The 17,591-nt window shown below is 44.7% G+C and overlaps 1 protein-coding gene across 1 annotated transcript in view; it reads right to left on the reverse strand.

Moving 5' to 3' along the window:
- LOC124789033 (pickpocket protein 19-like) overlaps positions 1 to 17,591 on the reverse strand; it is a 117,189-nt gene that overhangs the window by 62,447 nt on the left and 37,151 nt on the right. Inside the window, exon 4 of the mRNA XM_047256322.1 lies at positions 6,426 to 6,555. Coding sequence (XP_047112278.1) covers positions 6,426 to 6,555 — 130 coding nt within the window. The remainder of the gene's footprint in view (positions 1 to 6,425; positions 6,556 to 17,591) is intronic.

The following is a 17,591-nucleotide window of genomic DNA, read 5'->3' on the forward strand; positions in this document are numbered from 1 at the left end:
TTGGCAGAATAACAATAATTATTTATTTAGACAAGTAATAGTGAAGTGTCTTTTGTTTGGCGAAGCTGCAACGTTTCCTCGCGGCAATGTCACGCCACCGTCTCTGGAGCAGTAGGTCAGTTGGTGTCGCCTCAGGCTGTTCTTCCACGTAGCATACGGCGGCCTCGAGAGCAGCCTAGCCATCGGTGTGACTCATCATCGGTGCAGCCTCTGCCTCGTCATCCTCGTCTCTCTCACACTGCGATGGAATGTTAACCATGTCAATTATAGAAGAGTCTGTCACTTACAGCTGTTCGTCCGAATTTAACCCCTCTTCTATTTCCACCTCTGCTGCCTCTTCACACCCTGGCAATCTTCTGATTAAATTACGCAAGGGTTGATCGTCCTCATCTGCTAAATCTTCAGTTTCTGTCTCTGGCATACTTTTCTGTAAAATTTTCCTCCATGACTTAGAAATTGTGTCTGACTTTACTTAGCTCCAAGATTCGCTAATCCAGTACACGACGTCCTTCAAAGTCACTTTCTTCAAAGCTCCTACAATGCTTTCGTTGTCTTCGGAATGCAGGATTGACTGTAGCAATCGCCGTCGATACTTTTTTTTAGACATTCCAGAATGTCCTGATCCATGGGCTGAATGAGACAGGTAACGTTTGGTGGGAAAAACAAGGCGCGGATACCGTCGCACTGCAGTTCTCCTGCACTTGGATGCGAGGACGCATTATCCATGAGCAAAATTGCTTTGCATGGCAGTCCCCTTTCTTTTAAAAAATTCTTGCAGTGAGGTACAAATGAGTTAAAAAACCAGTTCTTGAAGATTTCCTGATTCATCCGGGCATTATTCTGATATGTATAGACAACCGAAAGAGCTGAGATGGATACATTCTTGAATGCTCTTGGCTTGGCAGACTTTCCAATCACAACTAGTTTTAGTTTGTGATTTCCAGTTGCATTTGAAACTGCCATAACTGTGAGCCGCTCTTTGCTTTTTTTGTGCCCAGGAGCACTTTTTTCTTCACAAGAAGCAAGTGCTCTCGCTGGTAACATTTTAAAATTTAGCCCAGTTTCGTCACAGTTATATATTTGTTCATCAGACAAATTTTCGTCAGTTATGATTTTTTTAAACTCGACGATAAATTCTGAAACGGCCTGAGCGTCACCAGAGAGTTTTTCTCCACATACGTCTAGTTGACGCACTCCATACCTCTTCTTCCACTTGTCGAGCCAGCCCACACTAGCAGCGAAATTGTCATCTCCTCCCTGCAGCTGGTTTCTGAAAGACAAAGCCTTTTTCTTGCAAGATTGGGCCAGAAATCGGAGCACCCTTCTGTCTCTGTTGGGTAAACCACATGAACGATGCCTCACTTGCTTTTTCTAAGTCTGACTTCTTCATATTTCTTCGACTGAGAGATTCGTATGAGCATTTCTGTGAAGAAAACTGTTCCAATTTAAGTCGGTTTCTTCACCAGTCACCAACAGTAACTTCACCGACATCATATTCGAGAGCAAGATTTTTTTATTGTTTCTCCTTTGTCAAGTCGTCTTAGTGCTTCTAATTTTAGATGCACAGACACAAATTTCCTGTTTTTTGTTACAGCACTCATCTTTGTAAAGTGTACAACGGAACACACTGTCAACAAACAAAACGACATACAACACTGTACAGTACGGGTACTGGTAACCACAGCAGCGTATGAACTCCACGGTTTTGATCGGTAGCAGCCGGCAACAGTCGGGGTATTTCGTGCCATACTGACAACAGATGTTCGTGCAACAGGACAGCGAGCTAATCGTCGGTGCTGATTGCATTGTTGTCTGCTTTGTCACTGAGCTGTACTCTCCCTATCTACCTTTTGCAATGATGTTTTCATTATTTATCATGTCAGTAAAAAAAGAAAGTAGACAGTTGCAACCTCTTTTTTTTTCTTTTTTTCTTTTTCTTTTTTTTAAGAGTCTCGGATTATTGGAAACTTTAACTATAGAAACTCGAACTATCGAGACTCTACTGTAACAGTAACAACAGTTGCAGTCCGTTGTGGGTGTCAGACAACAGTTTTCCGCCGGCCGCGGTGGCCGTGCGGTTCTAGGCGCTCCAGTCCGGAGCCGCGCTGCTGCTACGGTCGCAGGTTCGAATCCTGCCTCGGGAATGGGTGTGTGTGATGTCCTTAGGTTAGTTAGGTTTAAGTAGTTCTAAGTTCTAGGGGACTCATGACCACAGCAGTTGAGTCCCATAGTGCTCAGAGCCATTTGACCCATTTTGAACAACAGTTTTCCATGTTATGTAGGCCATGATACCCACACTAAGTCGCTGAAGAATATGTATCATCAAAATCTCCTCGCTGTTGTAAACCAATACAAAACTTTCTCAGTTTAGCCGCGATTCCGTAGTAAGCGGTATGGGGGACGTACAGTGTAACTGGTCATACCTTCCCACCCGAGACTGCACTAGCTAAGCTAATTGTTGGATTATCTTATGGAATCGGCATATAGGATTTCTCTCTACTTTTCTTTTGTAAATCTCTCGTAGATGTTGTCACTCGAAACAGTTCTTGTAGCGCATTGGATTCTTCAGAAGATGTCGACTTAATGGTGCAGTTAATTATTCTTGAATGCCACTCATCCTCTCTTTAAATATTGTCTTCCTCTTCGATGACAGAGTGTTTCTCCCAAGGTACGATTCCTTTCTCCTGCTATTTAGCATTCCTTAGGTCATTTCTCTCCTAATACCCTGGTATCGAACAAAACGCTACTTTGTTTTGTTCCTCTTCTTCTGCTTCTTCTCCCGACGTAGATTAGGTGATATCGACTGCTTCGGTCAACAGCGACCAGCCACCTCTTCCATGGTCTTCTGTCTATCCCTCTAAGTTTGCGGTCAAAAATTTGTTTCGAAAGTCTATTTTCATGCATTACTCGTTTATCTACATGTTACCACTATATGTTACTGCTTAGGTCTCTCGTCTTGCACATTGAAACAACTCGCAATTTATTTCTAATGTTTTTTTAAACCTTTTTCTCTGATGTACCCTGTAACAATAACGAGAAATGTATTTCTGCATTTGTATTCTGCTCATATCCTCCTCAGATACTCAGGTTTCAGATCGATAGAGCATAGTAGGTATGCCTATGACTATATGACTCATCTGTGTCTCTTTTGTGGCTTTTTAGCGCATTTCTAATTGTTCCACAGATTAAGCCAAATTGTAAGAGCTTGTTAACAATTTCACTATCGAAATTCCGTCCCATCTCATAACCGAGATACTTAGTGGGTTGCTTGTTCCAATATTACGTTTTTGTTATAATTTTACATCTTACAGTCAATTTTCGTTCGAATAACGCAACCTTTGTTTTACAACTGGAAATCGTGTTATGATTCCCAACAAATTATGTCAAACAGCTCTTTGAAAATTATCTTCATTTTCTTGAATTATTATTTGATATCTGCAAACAGTAGAGCATTTATGGTCATTTTTCTGAAATGCTCTGCTGGATGGAAATATTTTTTCTAGTGATTGCTACGAGCTGATAAAAACTTTGCCCAAGGAGATCTCTCAGTTCTTTTAGTTCTCTGCGTGCTTCTGAGTCGTACAGGGTGTACCAGAACTCTACCGACAAACTTTCAAGTGTGTTATTATGGGCCAAACCAAGGAAAAAAGTCCAGTTCACATGGATTCTCAAATGCATACGTTAAGAGCTGTGATCATTTGTTCATCTTCGCTACTGCGAAACAAATCTCTTCTGCAGAAGTAGTTCTCGTAGCTCTTAAGGTATACACGTTTCAGAGATCGTGTTTACTGGACATTTTTCTTGTCTTGGTCCGTACTACCTTCTCCCAAACTACGGAAAGCAAAAATCTTGCAGTAGTAGAGATGTCTTTCACAGTATCGTAGGTTAGCAAGTACTCATTGTTCTTTAGGTATGAATTTTAGATCTCATGTTTACTGACACTATTTGGTTGTTTTCATCCATACTACTACATCTGATAGCTTACTGTTGGGGCTCTGGTTCACGTTGTACGTAGCATTCCAAAATTCCTGAGAGGACATGTCAACTTGCACTCTAGATTCGTACTGTTAGTGGATGATGACATTCTGTTATCTATAATACAAGTTTATATGTGATTTACAACAAATTTATTGCATAGAAGAGTTTCATAAGTTGTATATAACGATATTATGTTTTTATCTTTTAAGGGTAGAATTAATTTTATCAATTACTGGAGATATAAAAACTTAAAGCCAATTAAGCAGATGTCTTGAATGTAGCCACAGGAGCAGCTAAGTTGTGAGGGGGAACCAGGAAGTTATCTTCCCTGCAGGCAAAGCGGCGAGAATGACACTCAACGGTGTGCGACCTGGACCGCTGCCATGGAGATTTTTTTCCGTGTCTCAATAGTTTTACCTCTTAAAAGTAGCAGTTCTGGTTAAGTATGACCTCTTGCAAACTATTTCATGGTTGACCATTCCATTCGCACTGAACAAGCCGACCTACGTCGTTTCCACGTTGGTTTATATCTTTTTTTTCTTTTTTTTTTAATTTGTGGTAAGTTCCTATGGGACCAAACTGCTGAGGTCATCGGTCCCTGAGCTTACACGCTATTTAACCTAAGTTAAACTAACTTACGCTAAGGACGACATACACACATGCCTGAGGGAGGACTCGAACCTCCGACAGGGGGGGCCGCTTGAGCCGTGGCAAGACGCCTGTTTTATAATTCCTAGTGGTAGTAAGGAATTTCTCCACTGGCGTAATTGTTGCTTGAGTTGTGTATCATTCCCATAACACCTTGCCTCTTCGTCTCTTAGTGCAACTGATTAATGTCAGGAAAGCGCTTCACCACAGACTACTGACTCTGTAACTTAATATATTGACTTTCGACACTACCCCAGTGGTACAGCATCGTCATTCGTGTGACCGGTGGAACGAGCCACTAACTATCCGGATCTTATTCCTTTACGATACTCAAATAAATACACGGTCCAGTCACGTTAAACTGACCGCCGACTAAGTTCAACGTCAACGTGCAATAACCACTCAGAGACGACAGGTGGTAGCATTAGCAGTGGAAGATACATAAAGCTTGTCGGGGGTCACGGGAAACCGCACAGTCATCGTCGTAGTGAGGAAACGGCCCAATTTACCTGAAGTCCATGAGGGCATGATCATGGGCGTATCTGACCAAGGGCCGCGAGGGGTTGCCGCGTGGTCTGGGGAGCCTTGTCACGGCTCGTGTGGCTCCCCCGTCGGAGGTTCGAGTCCTGTGTGTGTGTGTGTGTGTGTGTGTGTGTGTGTGTGTGTGTGTGTGTGTGTGTGTGTGTGTGTGTTGTCCTTAGCGTAAGTTAGTTGAAGTTAGATTAAGTAGTGTATAAGCCAAGGGATCGATGATCTCAGCAGTTTGGTCCCATAGGAACATACCCCAAATTTCCAAATTTCTGACCAAGGGTCTAAGCATTTTCGAAACGGCTCAGTTTGTAAACTATTCGCGCGCCGTTGTGTTTAAAGTATATCGCGCATGGCAGACGGCGCTATGCAAAAGTGGCGCTGAGGCAACAATGGTGCACAATGGGCCATGGATGACAGGATGAACGACGGCTGCGGAGATGTACACGGGAGAACAGACATGCAACTGTTTAGCAGCTAACACCCCAAATGAACCAAGCACTTCCAACAGAGTCCCCTCAAGGACCGTTCAGCGAACATTGCTGCGTATGGGTCTCCGCAGCTGGCGCCTGGTTCATGCACCCATACTGACTGCTGTTAATCGGCGACGAAAGGCTGGAATTGGTGCGCCAGTACCGGAACAAGACGTCCACTGAGTAGCGACCGGTGTGCTTTTCACATGAATGGCGTTTCGTACTCCGTGGGACAGATGGCCGGTAGCAACCAAATACACTCCAACAATCGTCGGAAGGGTCCAGGCCGGAGGGCATTCCCTGGGTGATGTCATTCTGGAAGGCACAATGGATCAACACAAGCTGGCGTCTATCGTTGGAGACCATGTCCACCCCTACATGTAGTTTATTTTTCCGCGGCACGATGGCATCCATCAACATGACGATGCAACTTGTCACATAGCTCGCGGTGCACGCACATGGTTCGAAGGGCACCAGGATGCGTTTTCCGCACTCCCCTGGCCATCCAACTCACCGGATTTAAATCCAATCGAGCATCTGTGGGACCAACTCGATCGGGCTGTTCGCTCCAAGGCTCCTGAACTGAGAAACGTAGCGCAGCTACAGCACTGGAGTCTGCATGGGTCCACATCCCCATTGTACCTTCCAAAACCTCACTGACTCCCTTCCCTCAAGTCTCACAGTGGTTCGCTCTGCAGAACGTGATTATTCAGGCTTTTGATGGGTGGCCACTGTGTGCCTGACGCAGGTTAATGTTTGTCTGGAAAGGCCAGAATGGATTTAGCGTAGCTTACTCACCACAACGCCCCTCTGCACGCTTAGCCCTGGCGGCTGCAGGGAGGATGTGTTGACGTCGAAGCGCAAGCCAGACCATTTGCCAGAGGAGGACACGCGACGTGGCAGCAGCTCCCCGTCCCGCGAGTGTGTCCTGGAAACAGTGCTCTGCTTTCATGTATGTTCTTGTATCCAATTTATACTTCCACCTACCTCACATTTCCTTTCCTTGTACTCCTTTTGTTTCACCTCTTCGTCCTCCTTGTACTCCTTTTCAAAATGGTTCAAATGGCTCTGAGCACTATGGGACTTAACATCTGTGGTCACCAGTCCCCTAGAACTTAGAACTACTTAAACCTAACTAACCTAAGGACATCAAACACATCCATGCCCGAGGCAGGATTCGAACCTGCGACCGTAGCAGTCGCGCGGTTCCGGGCTGCGCGCCTAGAACCGCTAGACCACCGCGGCCGGCGTACTCCTTTTGTTCCACCTCTTCGTCCTGGTCTAATGACTGTTCACAATTGAAAGAGCTTCAACAAGTGGAAGCTTTCAGCAAAAAACGCTCAAAACGCTCATTGTTATTGTATACAAGGAGTCGACATTTCGTGTTTTTCCTTCCTAAGCCATCCGTGAGCTAACGGCCTTACCACAGTTGCAACATCGATTCCCGTGAGTTCATCGAAGTTAAGCACTGTCGGACTTCCCTAGCACTTGGACAGGTGACCGTCTAGGTCTACCAAGCGCTGTTGGTAAGCGAGATGCACTCAGCCTTTGTGATGCCGATTGAGGAGCTGCTAGACAGAGAAGCAGCGGCTGTGGCCGGAAAACTGACAGCGACCGGGAGAGAGGTGTGCTGACCACATGCTGCCCCGTATCCGCATCCAGTGAAGCCTATCGGCCGAGGACGACACAGCGGTTGGTCGGTACCGCGGGCCATCCGAGGCCTGTTCGGACGCAGTAAGTCATCTATAGGAGTTCAGTTCTACAGACCGATGCAGGAATCCTAAGTGACATCACCGTTCGTTTTAGTCTTCAGACACTTCTAGCCAGTAGCACGACCATGAACTCTGACTCCCATCGCTTCTTGGCTGATCGATCCATCACCGACATCTCTCCTTGAGCTCCAAAGAAAATCTTTGTACGAGCTGATACGGTCCTACAGACTAGTGATCCGGAACAGCTAACGTTTTACTTCCAAAAAAATTTTGAGCTTAGTACTTCATGGCAATTCCTGCACTCCAATAAGATCACTGACAGTCAGTCGCGTTAGCGAAGGGTGTTATTGCTGAAACAACCGGTTTTCGGTTATACACTACCAGCCATTAAAATCACTACACCACGAAGATGACGTGCTACAGACCCGAAATTTACCGACAGCAAGAAGATGCTGTGATACGCAAATGATTAGCTTTTCAGAGTATTCACACAAGCTTGGCGGCGGTGGCGACATCTACAACGTGCTGACATGAGGAAAGTTTCCAACCGATTTCTCGTACACAAACAGCAGTTGACAGGCGTTGCCTGGTGAAACGTTGTTGTGATGCCTCGTGTAAGGAGGAGAAATGCTTACCATCACGTTTCCGACTTTGATAAAGGTCGGATTGTAGCCTATCGCGATTACGGTTTATCGTATCGCGACATTGCTGCTCGCTTTGGTCGAGATCCAATGACTGTTAGCAGAATATGGAATCGGTGGGTTCAGGAGGGTAATACGAAACGCCGTGCTGGATCCCAACGGCCTCCTATCACTAGCAGTCGAGATGAAAGGCATCTTATCCTCATGGCTGTAACGAGTCGTGCAGCCATGTCTCGATCCCTGAGTCAACAGATGGGGACGTTTGCAAGACAACAACCAACTGCACGAACAGTTCGACGACGTTTGCAGCAGCATGGACTATCAGCTCGGAGACCATGTCTGCGGTTACCCTTGACGCTGCATCACAGACAGGAGCGCCTGCGGTGGTGTACCCAACGACGAACCTGGGTGCATGAGTGGCAAAATGTCATTTTTTGTGATGACTCCAGGTTCTGTTTACAGCATCATGATGGTCGCATCAGTGTTTGGCGACATCGCGGTGAACGCACATTGGAAGCGTGTATTCGTCATCGCTATACTGGCGTATCACCAGGCGTGATGGTATGGGGTGCCATTTGTTACAAGTCTCGGTCACCTCTTGTTCGCATTGACGGTACTTTGAACAGTGGACGTTACATTTCAGATGTGTTATAACCCGTGGCTCTACCCTTCATTCGGTCCCTGCGAAACCCTACATTTCAGCAGGATAATGCACGACCGCATGTTGCAGGTCCTGTACGGGCCTTTCTGGATACAGAAAATGTTCGACTGCTGCCCTGTCCAGCACATTCTCCAGATCTCTCACCAATTGAAAACGTCTGGTCAATTGTGGCCGAGCAACTGGCTCGTCACAATACGCCAGTCACTACTCTTGATGAATTGTGGTATCGTATTGAAGCTGCATGGGCAGCTGTACCTGTACACGCCATCCAAGCTCTGTTTCCTGATGCCCAGGCGTATTAAGGCCGTTATTACGGCCAGAGGTGGTTGTTCTGGGTACTGATTTCTCAGGGTCTATGCACCCAAATTGCGTGAAAATGGAATCACATGTGAGTTCTAGTATAATATACTTGTCCGATGAATACCCGTTTATCATCTGCATTTCTTCTTGGTGTAGCAATTGTAATGGCCAGTAGTGTATTTTCGGTAATATGTTTCTTTTCGCGGCAGTTTAACCTAATTGTTATAACCAGTTTCTGAAATAACCGGTTTTCGGTGTTTTATTCCTGTAATAAACGAGGAAAACGAACAAAGATTGAAAAATTTTAGTCCAGTTTCAAGATACATAGAACCAAAATATTAAACAGGCACCGTTCGCTGCTTTACTCGAATAATGAGCGGTTGAATGCTACAAAAAATGATCGGTAGTCTCCTATTGATTCTAAGTTTTTGAAACTCTGCTCAAACATCACATTGTAATCGAGGAACATGACAATATTTCGGGACTATCAATCGTCAGAGTCAAAAGGTGAAAACTGAGGTTGAAGAACTCAATTTTTCGTGTCAATTTGTCCGTTTTGAAGGGCTACATGCAGATAAAGGCGTACTATGTAGAGACAGCATCAGATCAGCCATCTATTTTTATTGCATACTGTGAATGACTTGTTGTTAAGCTTTTAATTGTTTACAGTTACAATTATTTCCTTCCTGTTTTATTATTTCATAGAAATGGCTGACAAATCTTTAACGCAAACGAAGCATTAGACTTCATTGCTACGTCACTTTATAAAAATATTTCCAGACTAGGTCTTGTGCCCTTCTACAATACTACGGATGTCCGGCGACGCGTACCGTAGCCAAGACACACGGCAAGTCAATTATTTTCTCAGGAATACTGTACTAATTCTTGTGCCATATGTTTGTTGCTCGTATCTATCGACATTTTTATTAAAATAGCACTGATCGCTTTTCGCATATGCTACTATAAATCAGTATTTCAAACCAATTGAAATTTTAGGAATAAAAATTACTTTTTTTGAACAAAAAAAACAAAGGTTTATTTAAAAATGAAAATTTTTTGCATTGATTTATATTTTGTTTGTAAAAAATAAAAAATACCTCTTATAACCGAAACTGAACAAACCGAAAATACCGGTTTTTCAAAAATACCGGTATCGGTTTTAACTGGTCAATTTTTTCCATCCCTACATCGGGCTTCACGTAACACTGGATAAGTCTGTCTGAAGGAATATCGCAAATTGGAGGGCCTCTACAATTATGCAGCGTCTGAACACTTTAAATTTCTTCCGTGGTTTCACTGAAACAGAATAGATGAGTATGATAAGGAATTGTGTCTGAACCTAAACGTGGATAGGAATAACAGTCATTGTTCCTCGTGCGCCTAGATGTTTGAAGGGGGAGACTTCCATGGTTCTCCGTTATACAAATGCGCACAACTGTTGAAACAGTGACAACTGTCCTATTTCTATTTATAACTGAATGCATTCATATCGGAACCCGGCAAGAAACTTAACACAAGTCAAAAAATGGAAATTTTTTGTTAAGTCACTGTCAATTACGTGCGAAGTGCCGCAACGTGCACGAAAACTATAAAGGAATTTGCTGCCAAAAATACTTACTTGAAATGTAAATGAGGCTTATTCAATTTTATACAGGTTTTATAGAATTTATTCTTTAAATATTTTTCTTTCCTCGTATTGCATATTTAACAGTATCACTGTTTTTGACGGGGTGAGATATATTTGCTTTTAATGAGCAGCAATGACTTCGCTCTCCAGGATTGATTTGATTTGAACTAGGAAGCTAAATCATCTTAGGTCTAACCCGCCACCGCCCGCATCGAAACTAAGTCTATTGTGCGGTATCGCTCCCTGTATATCTAGTAAAGCCAATCAATGCCCTTAAATAGTGCAAGAAATCCCTCTACCACTTTTTTGTTAGACACTATTTCTTCAGGTCTAGTTGTCCCGAAGATTATTTATCTTTTACTCTCCAATGCCATGCATTTGAAGACTAGGTGTGATGCAGTTTCTTCTCCTTCATCACAGATCCTACATTTAGGGTCCTCTTCCGTTGCACCTATTGTGTGTAGGTATTTTTTTAATTCCCATGGCCGGTCATCAGTCCAGTCATAAGTTTGATCTCTTTTCTGTTCAATCCCTGGATTACAGAGCTTCTTTTAAAACATGGCTTGGGCACCATTACCTTACGATGTTTCTGTTTATGGACCTTGGTCCAATATCCTACGCGCTGTTTCCTAAGCCAGTTCGGTAGTTCTAATTTGATCATACCTTGGTGATTGTCAGAACAGATTCCGGTCCAATAAATGGAGTTGTTGCCCCCATCCTAGCCAATTTATCGGCTTGTTCATTGCCACAGATCCATGAGTAGCCTGGGACCCAGACTAGGTTTATCGTATTGCTTCCCCCTAGCTCCACCAGAGCTCTGTGGCATTCTGCAGCAATCTTAGATCTTGTTGCAGGGGCTGCCAATGATTTCAGGGCTGCCTGGCTGTCTGAATAGATGCAGATGCTACGGTCCTTGTAGCACCTACGCACATTCTCCTCCACACATGCCCTGATTGCAACAATTTCGGCTTGGAATACAGAGGCCAGTTTCCCTAGAGAAGTGACGCCTTTCAGTCTTGGCTGAAACCCGTACATCCCTGCCCCAATGCCTTGATCTATTTTCGACCCATCAGTGAAATAAACGATATCCTCCATACGGTGTCAAACTGTTTTTTCCCACTGCTCCCAATTACTATATTGTAAGGCTTGTCGAAGCAGTTGGGAGTTATTATGTAGTCGGCAGGCATTTCCCCAGCCATTCCTATATTTACCTCACTCACTATGTTAGTGTGTGATTCTCGATATCCAAATGAGACCCAGTTTTTGCCAGTTTTAAGTCTGTGTGCCCCAGCTGCTGCCACCATCTTGACCCAAAGGTGTAGTGGAGGCATGTCTAGCATGGCTTCCTTTCCAGCGGTTGGTGTGCAGCTAATTCCGTCTGTTGTGGATAAACAGGCCAATCTCTGCACCTTAGCAAGCTCCTTAGCTGCAACCCGCTGTTCTACCTTCTTCCACCACACTACGGCCCCGTAGGAAATCTAGGTCTGACCACTGTGCTGTATATCCAGTGCATACTCCTGGGGCTTAGGCCCTAGTGTTTGCTACAAGCCTTTCTAGTACTCACTAGAGTACTTTTTGCCTTGGAGCAGATACTCTTAATGTGAGGGGTCCATGTTAGCTTCTCATCTAAGGCTACTCCTAGATATTTCACTATCCCCTTCACAGATAGAGTTTCATCAAAGAGCTTTAGATTCCAACTTGAGTGTTGAATATGTCTCCTCGTAAATGTCACCACAACAGTCCTCTTAGGATTAACCCTCAAATCCTGTTTGATGCATCAATTTTGCACAATGTCCAAACTTCCTTGTGCCATATTTCTAACTGTGTCAGTAAATTTGCCAAGTATTACTATGACAAGGTCAACTGCGTATCCTTGGCAGGAGCATTCTCTGGAATTTAATTCCTCAATGAGTTCGTCCCCACAATAGAGGGGACAAAACTACTCCTTGTGGGCAGCCTCTATTGGTGTTAATTACCACCTTTTCATTCGTCATGGTAGCCTCTACCTTCCTTCCACTAAGCATGGCTCTGGTCCACCTACATATAGTGGTCCCCAGGTCATGCACCTCTGCTGCCCTTCCCATGGAATCTAAGGTCGTGTTACTAAAGGCTCCCTCGATATCCAGGAATATGCAGAGGGCTATTTATTGGAAGTGCTTTTTCCACTTTCCCGACGAGTTGGTGGAGAGCTGTCTCACATGATTTACCTGGTTGGTATGCGTGTTGGTTCAGGTGTAGAGGGACCCTACACAGCCTCCTCTCCCCAACGTATACATTAACCAGTTTTTCCAATATTTTGAGAATGCAGGAGGACAGACTGATTGGTCTCATATCCTTAGCCTCGGTATGATCAATTCTCCCTGACTTTGGAATGAAAACAACCTTCACTGCCCTCCAAGAGTTGGGAATGATTCCTATTACTAGGCTAACCCTGGATACTAACGGCTGTATGAGTTTTCGGTGTACTGTCACTTCTAGCTTCCAACTCTCTGTAGGGTAAAATAAGCTTGCCTCGTAGAGAAACAAATCATAAAATGGAAATAAATCACAATCGTTAGGTTACCGGCCGCATGCATCATCTGCACCTGAGGAAGGTGAGCGACCTGGCAACGGTGCAGAGAACAGACGCCGCGTCGAACAGCATCCTGTGATTGATTGTTGCCATGACCGCCGTAGAGTAAACAACTAGGTTTTAGTCACATCGTTATTTTGAGTCACACTTTTTATATACCCCCAGTTGCACGTACGTGGTGTGCGCAGCGGCTCTTGGCCACACAGTGCTGTTTCAAATATGCTTCGCAACAGAATCAAAGGATCACCTTTTCGAAACCTCGTAATTGCCTTCCATTGTGACGCATAAGTTTGAGATTTGGGTCAAAGGTGTGTACAACTATCCTGTGTAATGGTGCAAACATGGCTCTCCGCGACGTCACCATTGGGGTAGACGACGCTTCAAATTTGCACCAAATTTCACCACCAGTCCTGCCTAACGCCACCGTGGACATGTCACACGATGGGAACGTCGCCACAGCTGCTCGTACCAGTATTTCATCCCATCTTTTGATGCCTGTACGATGGAGGTCAGAATCGCGACACTCAGCGTTGAAATTACCCGTTTTTCTTACGAGTGGCTGGGGAAAATATTCCAGACACGCCGCCGCTCTGAAATGGACAAAAATTCCTCATGGGGCTGGCATAAAAGGTGTAAATCAAGCCACTCCTTTCCTTGGGGCGTTGAATACGACAGTTCGCAGTGCGATGTGAAACAAGAAGACGTTCTTGACAACCTTTGACACTTCTGTCCCCTTCTGATGTTTCAATCCTTTCTAAGGACATGGTGGGACTGCATTCGAATTGAATGTAATCCCGCCCCTTTGGAGCACACCGCGAGTGCCATTTTTGCTCTTGTGTACAGGATGGAACCACTAGCGCCCGTCCAAAACAATTAGACGAAATTTGAACGCGATCAGGGCTACCAAAGGGCGCATACGCTTTTTCAGGCCTCACAACAGAGGATCCCTCGAAGAAGCCCTCCCGCTCCCCCCCCCCCCCCCCCAAGCTCGGGAGAACCGTTGGTGTTATTCAAATATGGCCTTTTTTCGCATATGTCGACCTTGTTGTTTGAAGCGCCGTCGATCCTAAGGGTGGCGTAACAGCGGGCCACGCTTTAGCCGCATTACAGAGGAAGGCTTTGCGCACCTTTGACCCACATTTCAAACTTATTCATAGCAATGGGAGGCAATTACAACGTTTTAAAAAAGTGATCCCTTAATTCTCCTGCGCAACGTATAATTCGTAATAACTAACAATATATGGTAATGTTCCATAAAATTTCGGGCGTGCAGCCGCACAAATTCAGCTTCTTCTTTCTAATATTTCGGCTGAATACCGTCCATCCATCTTCAGAGTGAGCCGAGGTGACTGACGTTCCAGCACTTGCTCCGTCCTTTTACACCCGTGTATCTTTGGCCGCATACGCAGTGGTTCGGTCCTCGGGTGTAAAAGGACGGAACAAGTGCTGGAGCGTCAGTCACCTCCGCTCACTCTGAAGATAGCTGGACGGTATTTAGCCGAAATATTAGAAGAAGAAGCTGAATTTATGCGGCTGCACGCCCGAAATTTTATGGGACAGTCTTTACGCCGCGAAAACATGACCTTGCACAACAATATACTTAATAGTCGAAACAGAAACGTTTTGTTCAAATTCGATAAACACAGTACAACAGTGGTTAAAGGTCAAGGACATCACAAATCACAATCCAAATAAACGAGTACCGTGTAAAGTACTAAAAGCTGGCAAAGACCCACCGTGGTCTGATGACACTATGCGAAGAGTTTAGTGAAAACAGAGACTACTACATTCTCGTTGCTAAAGAGAATGTCAGTAAGCTACTAGACAAAATTCATGTGTGTATAAGAAAGGCAATGCGTGAAGAGAACAATTTTTTAGAAGATCAAGACTCGGCGAAGTCCGCCTACGTAGCTAAGTGGTCAGCGTATCTGACTGCCATGCGGAGGACGCAGATTCGATTTCCGGAACGACCAGTGATTTTTTCTGTCGGTGAGAGCGCTGGAGCAGGGCGCACTCAGCGTCGTGATGCCAACTGAGGAGCTACTTGAATGAGAAGAGGCGGCTTCAATGTCTGGAAAGGCGACAACGGCCGGGAAAGTGATGTGCTAACGCTATGCTCCTCCAAACTGCACCCGAATGACGCCATAGGCAGACGACGACGCGGCGGCCGGTCGGTACTGGAGGGCGCGCCAGGGCCATTAGACGGAGCTGCAGCTTCACTTTTCTGGTCTCTGCGAAAGGTCTGTCAGATAGTCCTAGGAAGCTGTGGTTGCATGTAAAGTCAATGACAGGATCCAAACCTTCATATTCTCGTGAATCAGTGTGGTAAAAATGGAAGTGAACGTATGACACCGTTGGCCGGGAGGCCCCATCCGGGGAAGTTCGGCCGCCAAGTGCAAGTCTTATTTCAGTCGACACCACACTGGGCGAACTGCGCGCTGGTGAAGAGGATGAAATGATCATGAGGAGATCACAACACCCAGTCCCCGAGCGGAGAAAATCGCCAACCCGCCGGGGAATCGAACCCGGGGCCCCCTGCATGGGAAGCGAGCACGTTTCCACCCAGCTAAGCAGGTGGAAATCAGTGTGATGTTCAAACTGAAGTAAACATACGGAAAGATGCAATATTAAATTTCACACTCAAAAATATATTCATATTTGACGATACTCCGGTTATCGCATACACTCATCAACGGGGTGTAATAGAAAGGTGTGGCCAAACTTTTAGGAAACGTTCCTAACACGTACAGAAAGAACCTACGTTATATGGACATAGCTTCGGAAACTGTTTATTTCCATGTTAGAACTCAGATTTTACAACTCTTGAACATGCCAATCATGCGACACACGCAGGGAAATAACCTAACAGAACGATATGAAACAATTTAATAAACGAAATGTTGAACTTCCCTCCTTTCGCTATCGCATTGAACCACTGATGCCTGATGTATCACTGGACAATTGCGTATTGTTTCACAGCCTTCCACAATGCAGGCACGAACACTCTACGTCGTGTACTGAAGTTCCTTACACAAAAGCTCTGAAACGCCTCCACAAATAAAAATCTAATGGATTAGGTCTCAAGAACATGGAGGCCAAGGAATCTGGAGGGCCACGTTTCGAAGTCCCCGTCCGTCCATCCAGATTTAAGTTTTCCGGGATTTCCTTAAGTCTCTCGAGCCAAATGCCGTAATGTTTCGTTTGAAAAGAGCGTGGCCAATTTTATTCGCCATTCTTTCGCAATCGGAGCTTGTGCTCCATGTACAATGACCTCGCTGTCGATGGGACTTTAAACTCAATCTCCCTTTCTTCGTTGCTTCATTTTTCTGGGCGTCGAAAACCAACTGCGGATCGTTTCATGTAAGAAAACAATTCATATAATGCTAATACTATTGAGAGGTATTCATATTATTTTGCATACTCTGTCAGTTCTGTTCCTTACGTAAAAATCGATACGCATAGGTCATACAGAGCAAAAGCATGTAGTTGAGTAATCTTTGACTATTGCTACAGTATCTTTGTGTTGCTACGCGGTCTCAGCCTGAGAGCGCTAGCAAAATTACAAGCATTCTAAGTGGAACAGACGTATTTTGAAGAAAAATCATGAAATGTTCTTTAAAAGTGGGATTTCAGATTGATGGAATTGGAGTAAGAATATTTTTGTAACAATTATGGAGAGAGAGGGAAAGGAAATTATTTGTGAGTCTTTCTGGAATGCTGACAGATTGAGGTAAGCGTGCAAATGCGTAGCATTGTTTTGTGTTACTAAGATTATAGTAGCAAATCTAAGACAGAAGGATTGCTATACAGATTGCTCTGATGGAAAGATGGGATTCCCCGTGGTTAAAGTTATTTCTTTAAGTCATGTTATGTAAACACAATTCTGAGCATTTAGCTGATTTTTAAAGTACTACTCATGAAAGTAGTTTCATTTGAATTTTAGCAGAAATCATTTCTTGCCATTTAAAATTCCCACTCTTCGTTCAGTTTATTAAGTACATCCGGATATTGCACTTTCTGTTAAGGAAATTTCACTTTTAGTTCTTTAATGTTACTTTGCCGCTGTCTGGTGTATGCTGCTTTCGAGAAATTTGCAAAAATGTTTGTCAAGATTCGAAACTAAACTAAACTCTGCCAGAATAGGTCATGAAGGCCGAACGGTATCGACCGGCCGCCGTGTCATCCTCAGACGACAGGCGTCACTAGATGCTCTCCCGGCCGTATGTCAGTTAACGAGACCGGAGCCGCTACTTCTCGGTGAAGAAGCTCCTCAGATTTCTTTACAAGGGCTGAGTGCACCCAACTTGCCAACAGCACTCGGCAGACTGAATGGTCCCCCACCCAAGTACTAGCCCAGCCCAAGAGCGCTTAACTTCCGTGATCTAACGGCAACCGGTGTTACCACACTGCGGCAAGGCCGTTGGCCTCATAAAGACTCAACGTAAGTGAAA

Source organism: Schistocerca piceifrons, chromosome 3, assembly GCF_021461385.2.
Source record: "Schistocerca piceifrons isolate TAMUIC-IGC-003096 chromosome 3, iqSchPice1.1, whole genome shotgun sequence".
Classification (NCBI taxonomy): domain Eukaryota; kingdom Metazoa; phylum Arthropoda; class Insecta; order Orthoptera; family Acrididae; genus Schistocerca; species Schistocerca piceifrons.